Source organism: Saccoglossus kowalevskii, chromosome 2 (assembly GCF_978046115.1).
Source record: "Saccoglossus kowalevskii chromosome 2, keSacKowa6.1, whole genome shotgun sequence".
Classification (NCBI taxonomy): Eukaryota; Metazoa; Hemichordata; class Enteropneusta; family Harrimaniidae; genus Saccoglossus; species Saccoglossus kowalevskii.
Genome location: NC_140642.1, coordinates 6501961 through 6512949, shown reverse-complemented (window position 1 = coordinate 6512949; position 10989 = coordinate 6501961). Strand labels below are relative to the sequence as shown.

The 10989-nt window shown below is 35.5% G+C and overlaps 1 protein-coding gene across 2 annotated transcripts in view; it reads right to left on the bottom strand.

The window, feature by feature from the left end:
• Window positions 1–3296: 3296 nt before the first annotated feature.
• Window positions 3297–10989, bottom strand: part of LOC100374821 (polypeptide N-acetylgalactosaminyltransferase 2-like) — a 66681-nt gene continuing 58988 nt past the window's right edge. For both annotated transcript variants that reach the window (XM_002732949.4, XM_085508494.1), the window contains exons 9-15: window positions 10841–10944; window positions 10035–10161; window positions 9680–9772; window positions 9152–9235; window positions 6991–7117; window positions 6548–6664; window positions 3297–6231 (exon numbers count right to left, since the gene is read on the bottom strand). In XM_002732949.4, coding sequence (XP_002732995.2) covers window positions 6085–6231; window positions 6548–6664; window positions 6991–7117; window positions 9152–9235; window positions 9680–9772; window positions 10035–10161; window positions 10841–10944 — 799 coding nt within the window. In that variant the 3' untranslated portion in view covers window positions 3297–6084. The remainder of the gene's footprint in view (window positions 6232–6547; window positions 6665–6990; window positions 7118–9151; window positions 9236–9679; window positions 9773–10034; window positions 10162–10840; window positions 10945–10989) is intronic.

The following is a 10989-nucleotide window of genomic DNA, read 5'->3' as shown; positions in this document are numbered from 1 at the left end:
TTTTCTATTAATGGTTTATTCAAGTGAGCAAAATATAATGTACAGAAAGATTGTCCGTATACACTGAAAAGTAAGCAACCGACAGCCTGTATAAAAGGGGGGCTGTGATTGGCTGTTACTTACGCGAGATTTGAACGGGACTTACATAGGCGTCGGATCAGATGTAGGTAGGGCGGAATTAAAAAAAATCAAAATCAATGTAAAATAATAAAATAAAAGGGCATTAATAACAAAAGTAATAAAAAATAAAATTAAAATAAGTTTATAGCCAAAATAATTAAAGCCCGTACACTACATCAGATTTTAATCAGATTGTATTTTGGACATGCTTTGTCAGTTTTCATTCAAATTTAGTACATAAATCATACATGTTAAGATACATGTCCCCGACCATCCGTGAGTTCCTGAGTCTGTCCGTCCGTTCGTCCATCCGTTAGTTTGTCCAGAGTCATATTTCAGAATCCTGTGGACCGATTCCGTTCATTCTTTGCATGTGCCTAGTACCTTATGTGGTACCATATGGCACATGCAGTGGTTTAGCGTTTCGATTAAAAATGGCCGACTGGCAGCCATCTTGTTTTTTAGCTCCGCTGTCGACTTTGTCGAGCGGAGCTTATCATATGAGTGATTGTCAGTCGTCGTCCGGTGTCCGGCGTTCGTGTCAATGTTTTACTTTTTCGACTTCTTTTTGAAAACTACAAGCCTGAATGCTTTGATACTTGGTGTATATGTACCTTGGGTAGACCTCTCTCAGATTTGTTCATTTCATGATCATATCTTCAATTCTCTAATTTTGATGAATATTTTTGTCATTTTTGGTAAAAAGTGATATTTTCGACTTCTTGTTAAAAACCACAAGTCCAATTGCTTTGATATTACATATATAGGTATTACATGTGGACCACTCTCAAATTTGTTCATTTTGTAATGATATCTTTAATTTTCTAATTTTGGTGAATATTTTTGTCATTTTTGGTAAAAAGTGATTTTTTCAACTTCTTGTTAAAAACCACAAGTCCAATTGCTTTGATATTACATATATAGGTACTACATGTGGACCACTCTCAAATTTGTTCATTTCATGATGATATCTTCAATTCTCTAATTTTGATGAATATTTTTGTCATTTTTGGTAAAAAGTGATATTTTCTTTTTGTTAGAAACCACAATCATTTATGGTGAAAAATGATATTTTTGAATTCTTGTTGAAAACAGCAAGTCCCATTGCATTGATACTATGCACATTGTTAATTTTCTAATGATATCTTCTGTTCTTTAATTGAAATGTGCATTGCTAACAGCGGAGCTATCTCAGCCGAGAAGCTGCTTGTTTTAAATGTTGTATTTTGGACATGCTTTGTCAGTTGTCATTCAAACTTGGTACATAGATTATACATGTTAGGATACATGTCCATGACGATTTATTTCGCAATTGGATCAAAGATGGTCGACTGGTAGGCATCTTGTTTTGTTTTTTTATGCGGTATCTTGAACGTGCTCTGTCAGTTTTCATTCAAATTTGGCATATACATGTACTTTATACATGTTAGGATGCATGTCCATGACAATTTGTTTCAAAATCTGGTCAAGGATGGTCGATTGACAACCATCCGACTTTTTGGCTTTACTACTTCCACAATTTATGTACCATTTTCATTCGTATTTGGCACATACATCATACATATCAGTGTGTTTCATAATCAGATCAAAGATGGCTGAATAACGGCTGTTTTTATTTTTGGCCATATTACTACTACACGGAACATGTGTTTTGATGTAAATAAACAATCTGTTGTATACGCTACTTGGAACTCAAGTTTCAAGGACACGCTCATGACGACCCCTCCGCTTTAATATGACGAGCTCAAATAGAACTTTTAACGGGGACTGTGTCATTTTCAATGACTTGTTTTCAGATGACTGTCTGAAATCTCCAAACACTACTACTGTAAACTAGGATGTGTGACTATTTTGTTTACAGTTATGTGGCGAGACATTGTCATTGTGATAGCAAATTGACTAGAAATAGCAACAATGATACATGTATATCATAATACTTTGCTTTAATCAATGATCACAACCCATGCTATTGTGGAATACATAAAGCAGATTCTGAGTGTGAAGGTGTCTGGCTGTGTAGAGGAGTGTTGGGATTCTGAGTGTGAAGGTGTCTGGCTGTGTAGAGGAGTGTTGGGATTCTGAGTGTGAAGGTTTCTGGCTGTCTAGAGGAGTGTTGGAATTCTGAGTGTGAAGGTGTCTGGCTGTGTAGAGGAGTGTTGGAATTCTGAGTGTGAAGGTGTCTGGCTGTGTAGAGGAGTGTTGGAATTCTGAGTGTGAAGGTGTCTGGCTGTGTAGAGGAGTGTTGGGATTCTGAGTGTGAAGGTGTCTGGCTATGTAGAGGAGTGTTGGAATTCTGAGTGTGAAGGTGTCTGGCTGTGTAGAAGACTGTTGGGATTCTGAGTGTGAAGGTGTCTGGCTGTGTAGAGGAGTGTTGGGATTCTGAGTGTGAAGGTGTCTGGCTGTGTAGAGGAGTGTTGGAATTCTGAGTGTGAAGGTGTCTGGCTGTGTAGAGGAGTGTTGGAATTCTGAGTGTGAAGGTGTCTGGCTGTGTAGAGGAGTGTTGGGATTCTGGGTGTGAAGGTGTCTGGCCGTGTGGAGGAGTGTTGGAATTCTGAGTGTGAAGGTGTCTGGCTGTGTAGAGGAGTGTTGGAATTCTGAGTGTGAAGGTGTCTGGCTGTGTAGAGGAGTGTTGGGATTCTGAGTGCGAAGATGTCTGGCTGTGTTGAGGAGCGTTGGGATTCTGAGTGTGAAGGTGTCTGGCTGTGTAGAGGACTGTTGGGATTCTGAGTGTGAAGGTGTCTGGCTGTGTAGAGGAGTGTTGGGATTCTGAGTGTGAAGGTGTCTGGCTGTGTAGAGGAGTGTTGGGATTCAGAGTGTGAAAGTGTCTGGCTGTGTAGAGGAGTGTTGGGATTCTGAGTGTGAAGGTGTCTGGCTGTGTAGAGGAGTGTTGGGATTCTGAGTGTGAAGGTGTCTGGCTGTGTAGAGGAGTGTTGGAATTCTGAGTGTGAAGGTGTCTGGCTGTGTAGAGGACTGTTGGGATTCTGAGTGTGAAGGTGTCTGGCTGTGTAGAGGAGTGTTGGGATTCTGAGTGTGAAGGTGTCTGGCTGTGTAGAGGAGTGTTGGGATTCTGAGTGTGAAGGTGTCTGGCTGTGTAGAGGAGTGTTGGAATTTTGAGTGTGAAGGTTTCTGGCTGTGTAGAGAAGTGTTGGTGCATGTGGAGGTGTTAAAACAAAATATTTCTTCATTTGATAGATTCATTTATTTTATTGCACAGCAGCTTAGTTCGAGTATATACATAAAATAACAAGTTTAGAATATCTTTTTATAAAAAAAAATAAAAGTAATTAATGGGTGCTAACACTGTAAACTAGCTGGATTACTATTGCTGGTGATTGATATGTAAATTACTGCCATAGTTAATCATATACAGTAAATGCATGTAAATTTCACTGGTATGTAATTTTAATATTTGATTATATTTATATATTGTATATTTTTTACATGTTTTGTGGATTTCCCTTCAGTAAATCCCAGTGAATAATTAATGCATTTAAGTATAATATCAAGCACCTCTGATCTGATACACCAACAAAGTTCAACCCAGGCTAACATAAATGATTTTACAGTATCCACACACGCATATGACTTCTATTTTGCATATTAGTGTGTATTTTATTATTCAAGCTCAATAATACAGACCATGAAGTCACAATATGTGACTAGGATTTTGCTGCATTATAAAAGTGATGAATTTAATCTACACATAGTCCGCTCATATGAATGGCTCAAATATTTATGTACACAATATATTTTTACCACATGTTGTATACATTGCATGGGACCCACATTAAAGTTGACATGATGCAACGATCACAACCGTTAAAATTTATCGCTAAATGGCAGAATGGACGTAGTGCAGTCCATTTGCCATCAACAGAAGATTTTCAAGATTCTCTGATGTCAATTTACCATGTTGTATCAGACATGATCTTGTATTAAGTATACAAAGCATGTAAAATATGAGTACAATGACTGTGAAACTTGTTATCAATCATGCTCAGATCACAGAAAGTTATAGCACTTGCTCATGAAAAACGTATAGCAAATTTGGAAGACTTTGCTGAAATTCTATCAACCAACCTTTATGTGAGTAACCAGTTTCCAGGCATTGAATCACTGTTGTCTCTCCTGACGAGTCTGGTACACTCATCCAGGGTATGGGGTCAATGCTTTTCTGTGTTCAACTCTGAGTAGGATTTGAACTTGGGTCTGCCAATAATGAGTTCACTGCTACAACCACTATGGTAACGATAAGAGTTGCACTGCATACTAGTAGTATGGGTCCCATGTGACATACACAAGCCGTGTAAAATACATTGTTTACATGGTATTCACATGCAGTATTTTAAATGAAGAAAGCTGCATATTGGTACTTTAAGAAAATCTCTGTATATTTTATAAATGTACAGAAAACATAGACATGTATTTACATAGGAATATTGCATAGATTCTGGAGTAAAGTTTGATTCCCATTTCCAATTAAAACCAACAGTAAATTAAGTAAAATTCGAATTGAAACTTAAAAAAAGACAAGAAACCAGTAAAACAGCATGAAATCTAGAAGTGTTACATGTTTTGAATTTCTCTAAAGCATTAGCATTGCTATAACGTATTCAGGGTTTCTACCCACATTTTACAGGTTTTCTAGGCCACACTTTTGAGATTTTCTGCTATTTTGACAAAATGTGGGCACCCTCGCCCAAAATCGAAATTACATTATCCAAACATGTAAATATCAGGAGGTTGCACATACGATAAATGTCTCTTTACTGTAATATATAAAATTCAGAATTTCGATAATACAAATAAAATGTCTGTATATACTACACATGTTTTATAAAAACTATTCATATACATCTCCAATATTGACTCTGCATAGCGGAAACCAAGTGATAACACTACAAGGTCTCCTCAAACATGTGCATATGTAAGGATGTCCAAAATGGGACGGATAGTATAGTTCAAAATTAAAAAAAAAAAACATTTATATATTTAGCATTGCAATAGCATTCATTCTCTGCCAGGAAATATAAGCTATTCACCATAGAAACCCTGTCTTCATTCACCATGGAAACCACAGAAATTCCAATAAGCTTACACTAAATTCAGATCTTGAAACAATGTTGTATAAATCAGCCAATCATGGCTGAGCATGCACACATGACCTTTGTACAAATTTTAATTTGCCAATTTGAAATGAATTGTAATTTAAATAATGCCAATAATTCCTGTTCTGTACTGTACTACCACAAAAATTATAATCAGAAAAAAATAATAAATATATGAAAGTATTTCAGACAAAATCTAAATTTGTTGGCACAGCCATCATAAGATGATGTTTCTCTCACAGTGAAATTGATAATCACTATATACCAAATTTTCTATGAGGAGCATGCCAATTCAAATTCAATATGGCTGTCAAATGCTTTTGCACTGATTCATCTCAAACTATAAACTCCCATGAAATTTTGGTTAAAAAAATAAAAACAAAGAAATTACATGTTTTTAATCTAATGAGGGCAGTACATAGACACTTTCACAGACTTTTCAGTCATGAAATACTTGTCACAAAATTTGTTTTTGGTATGTAGTTATTTCTGTTACTTCAATTATCATGGAGATAACTACACACCAGCATGTCAATTTATGGTTATCAAACCACAGTCCCACTAATCGAACACATACCGGTACATGTAACACAAGCGTAATGATTCTGGTTTCATAAAGAGGCAGTAAAAACATCAAAATTTGGAGTTTTTCCCAATATGGAAATCCTATACCAAATATTTTGATGAGTGGCATAAAAGAGAAGCACGAATAGCAAAGCCTTGTACTTTGCGAAAACATGTCACTTTAGCTCCTTGCTGAATATTCAAATCACCTAGCTGCATCAGTAATATATTCACACAAAGCAGAGGCCGGACTACGTTGGCAAAGGATGGCTGGCAGGATATTTTGCATCTGTTACGACAATGTCCATTTCTGTGAGTAACTATCAGCATCGCATGACGTCACAATCAATCTACCTTGCACCCCCCTGGCCTGACGACTGTCCAAGCAAAGACCAGTCACTTGATGCTTCAACAAACTACCTTCAATATATTGCCATTTCTGTTGAGAAAACATCTTGTGTTACAATTACAAATTCTTTACTAAAACAGAACAGACATAATCATAGAATATCCATGTGAAACATACCAATGTAGACAATGTGTGTATGTGATTATAGCAATTTCTACTGTGTTATACTTCATTGATGATCACAGTAATTTATTGCCTAAACAAATGCAATGCTAAATTGGCAAATTCCAGATGACCTTTAGGCAAATTTCAGATGACCATTAGGCAAATTTCAGATGAACTTTAGGCAAATTCCAGATGACCTTTAGGCAAATTTCAGATGACCTCTATAGATAAGCACACTTACTTGCTTTGCGTCTCTATTACACGCTGCAAGGAACACCTTTGAATTGGCGTCACCAGAAACCACGGTCAGACAGGCATCTTTATGACGTACAGCCTCATCTCTGCCCATAGACCATTCCTGTAGTCATGGAAACATACAACAATTTCATCAATGATACAATAACTATTACAAGTTCAGGATATTGACAAATGCCATGGCGATAGAACTCATGTGATTACCCCCAGAACCATTCCTAGCTGGCATTTCATGAAAATGATGAAATTTCAATTACAGTTAGTTTTCCCTCAATGATATCTTTACATTATCACCAATGCTTGTAAAACACTGCTTTTGTACAGGTGGGTATCTGTCACATAACAGCTGACTTGCCATATGATTACACTATATTGGGAGATATCGGTCAAATATTTTACCAGACCTTCAAGTCTTTCCAGTTGCTTTACCTGATTGCCACCAGTTCCATGACATTTGTACAGACCAAGGACACCAATCCCTGTATTTTTGGAAGATAAACTATCAAGGCACATGTCAGCTTGTTTAATTTCGATAACTGTAATTGTATCAGGAATTCTGTGAAAGTGAAGAATTATTTTAGTCTTAAAACAAACCATAATCACACCACATTCCTGTAACACTTGATAACAATAATTTTGTCATTATTTATAAACAGGTGACAATTTTATTATCAAAGATAGAATGATTATATTTGCACTCTCCCATTAATCAATGGTAAAATCTGATTTCATATTCAATGATCCTTCAAATATTGAAAGTAATTTTACTGTGTGGCCTGAACTTAAAAACCAGGGTGAGATATAAAGTTGTTCATATAACCACAGGGAGTTGGACAAACTTTAAATTTCGGGCACAGCATTTCTTGTTTATTAATGCATCTCATGAATAAATTAAATGCCCACCGGCTTTACGGTTGTGCTCATGCCACAGTCCTGGCGCGTTTCAACCCTTGGGATATTTTATTATAATAGGGTGTGTCTACATCAAGCGTTAAAATTTACATATAACATTAACAACGATTATGATAAAGGAAAGAGTGGTATAAACAAAGATCAATGATTACTTGAAATCAATACCAGAAAGGAGGGGGAAGAAAAGTTATATAACATTTTAATAATTTATTAAAATACACAAGTTTGTCCAACTCCCTGTGACACAACTGTTTATGATTACTGAATGACAATTGTATATAACTTATGTACTTCATTTTCTATCTTAGCATCCCATAGTCGACTATGAATGAACAGACAAAAAGAAAATAACAGTTATTAATGATAATATACATAATTCATACTAGTTTATACCTTGCGATCTCCTTGCAATAACCTCATAATACATGTACTTGTTCAACCTTCGATGTTTTTGTAATAACCCCATAATACTCACTTTAACTCTGGTCGATATTTTCGTAATAACCCCATAATACTCACTTTAAGGTAGCGAGACTATTATTTGTGTTGAAAATTACGATTTTCACATTTATTTATTAATTGATGAAATGCACTATAAACTTTCATGTTATAAAGTCAACATAATATAGAATGTCATGTAAGTTGGTTAAAATGTAGATTTTCTGAAGGGAAGCAAGGCAGCCTCAGTAGTGTTTTCCAAAATCAGCAACACAGGTTTAATCTGTGTGCCTATAAGTTTCAAAGATAAACTCAAGACAAAGCAATGTTAGGATGTGTTATCAGTAGCTATCTGACACACAATGAGTGTTTCCAAATATTTGAGTGGTTTGTCTCTGCCCCTGTTTGTTTCACAGATTAGTCATTTGCATATGAATGCGTTAGACACAAGGTCACACAGCCACTGAAAAAAAAATCATTGATTTTGGTGTTTTCATATGCCGAATTTATCCAATTATAGCTATCCCATTCCTTTATTATTTGGGTTTCCAATAGCCTTACACATTTGGATGTCCCTACACATGTTAAAACAGACCTTGATGGGAAAACAAATTGATTGTGCCGATAAACAAGCTTGAAAATCTTTGCTGTTACTTCATGGACGTTTTCTAGGAGTTTATGTTTTTCAAAATACAAGGTCTTTAACAAAAAATAACTTATACTTATTGTCGTCGGATTAACACCAAATTTTCACAGCTTTAAGGTGACAGTGAGAGGAACTTGAATGTGTCCAGACAAACTATTTCATCGATTATTTACCAACGAGTTGTGGTTTGAGTTGGGGGCAATGCGACTAAAACAGTAATTGAAATTCAGCACATTATTTTTAAAACTCGTTGCTTGAATAAAACTGACCAGACACATTCACATTACCTGACTATTGAACAACTAGGAAAAGTGAAAAAAATACTTCTTATCGCCAGCATAAATGCGTAATCATTTTTTTTACAGAAAAAGTAATTTTTCACCTTTGATTGAGTAACGCGTCGTAGAATGCAGATACGGGCATGCAAAATACACTTGTGAAAAGCTTGAAGTCTGGTGATTCTAAAAATATATACTTTCCTGGGTCTATTTGTAGTCATTTAGTCACAACTGGAAGATGAAAACAAGTATGCAAGTAATAGTCCCGCTACCTTAACTCTGGTCGATATTTTCGTAATAACCCCATAATACTCACTTTAACTCTGGATAGACATTTTCTAAATACCACTTGAAAGATTTACATTTAAGTTTTTCTCGTAATTTTTTTCTGTCTTCAACACTGCAAAATTTATTAAAAAAATAGTTATTAATATATTATTACTACACCAAAAAAAACATACATTTTAAGTCCTGATATTAGAGTGAAGATACGCTTTTTTCTTCTAATATTTTTTTCTTGGCAAAACATAACAAAACAAGGGTCCTCACAGTCGAAATAGCACTGCTGTCTTTGAAGAATGTCTTCGTCAAAACAAAGTTGATAATGTTCTGTATGATGAATTATTAGTTGCCATGGTACTTCATATGGTTGTTGCCATGGCAATTACAATTATCATCTGGCACCTACATACCAAGCATCAAAGCAATTGAGCTGTTAGTTTTTAAAAAGAAGTCGAAAATAGCACAACGACAACAAAACTAAAAATGAGTGACATTCACACCTTTCAAATTTTTTTTTTTGGTGGGAGGGGGTTAGGGTTAGTATATGAATAATCTGACATACTCTCCATATGGTTTTCCTTTTGCTGAAGGTCTTGCTGCATAGAAATGTGTTTTGTAATTGTCCATCCACACCTCAGCTGTTCTTCTTGTGTTCCTGTGTCACAAAAATTGAATTATATTAGCCATCATAAATAACAGCTGCTTTGATTGGTCAATACATGAACATGTGATCGGGGGAGGGGTGATGTCTTCATGCGCAGCATTCAGTGATCTAATATTACATGTAGTTGATTGGTTGATTCACACCAAGAAAACAATATTATCTCATTCATAACTTTTTCTGGTCATGATTATGTGTTATGTTTGTCCAATCCTTGGGTTCATGCTACAGTAACAGTTATTACTGATACACTTACTTGATGTACGTATTTGCATTGCCTTCTGGGAAAGTATAAGGATGTTTTTTTCTGAATACATGACCAACTCGACTACATGGTATGATTTCTAAACTACCACCACACATCCAGGCACGAAAGGAAATTTCTGAAAACAAAAAAAGAAAGAAAGCACTTGATTTAAAATTCATGTTATTGTTGTTGTGTGGTGTGTGTTCAAATTTTATTTATACATAGAGCCAAGATTTTGTAACTCAATAAAAAAGGAGTCATCCATAAAATTGTATTATTTCAAGCATAGTATTTAGAGAAGTAGGCGACTATACTGAGTCATTAGTATTAAAGTTAGCTTGCAACTGCCTTCCAAGGAAACACCTGTTGCAGCCATATGGAACATGACATAGACCACTAAATGTGGGACATCTATATTCTTTGATTTTTGAAACTATGATTTTCATATTGTAGTTTTGTACATTATCTGTTTCTATACAGAGAGAATGGTGATTGAAACCCTTAAAGGCTTATATCACGTGTTCCCATTGTTAAACAAGTTGTCTATGAACACAGCACATAAACCACAGTGAGCAGTTTATGTGTAACCGTAACCATCATGATTTAATTAATCTGGACCATGATTGTTTTTGAAAATCTAATTTGTCATTCAAATTAGTCGTAGCCTAATTTAGTAGAAAATTTTTGACAGTACTTTGATATCATATACCATTTCATAACCAGGTTACGACATATAACCATGGAAACTATAGCCCACGCATTGGCCAATTCAATCTAGCCCTGGTACAATAAAATGTAATTATAATCAACCTTACCAAAGTTTTCTCCTCCCCAAATATCCATCATGGCATCATACTGGCCAATATGGTTAAACCATTCTTTATCGATAGCAAATAAACCACCAGCTATCATTGGAGTTCTGAAACAATAAACAAACAGAACTCTTTTTACAATTTTCTTTGCT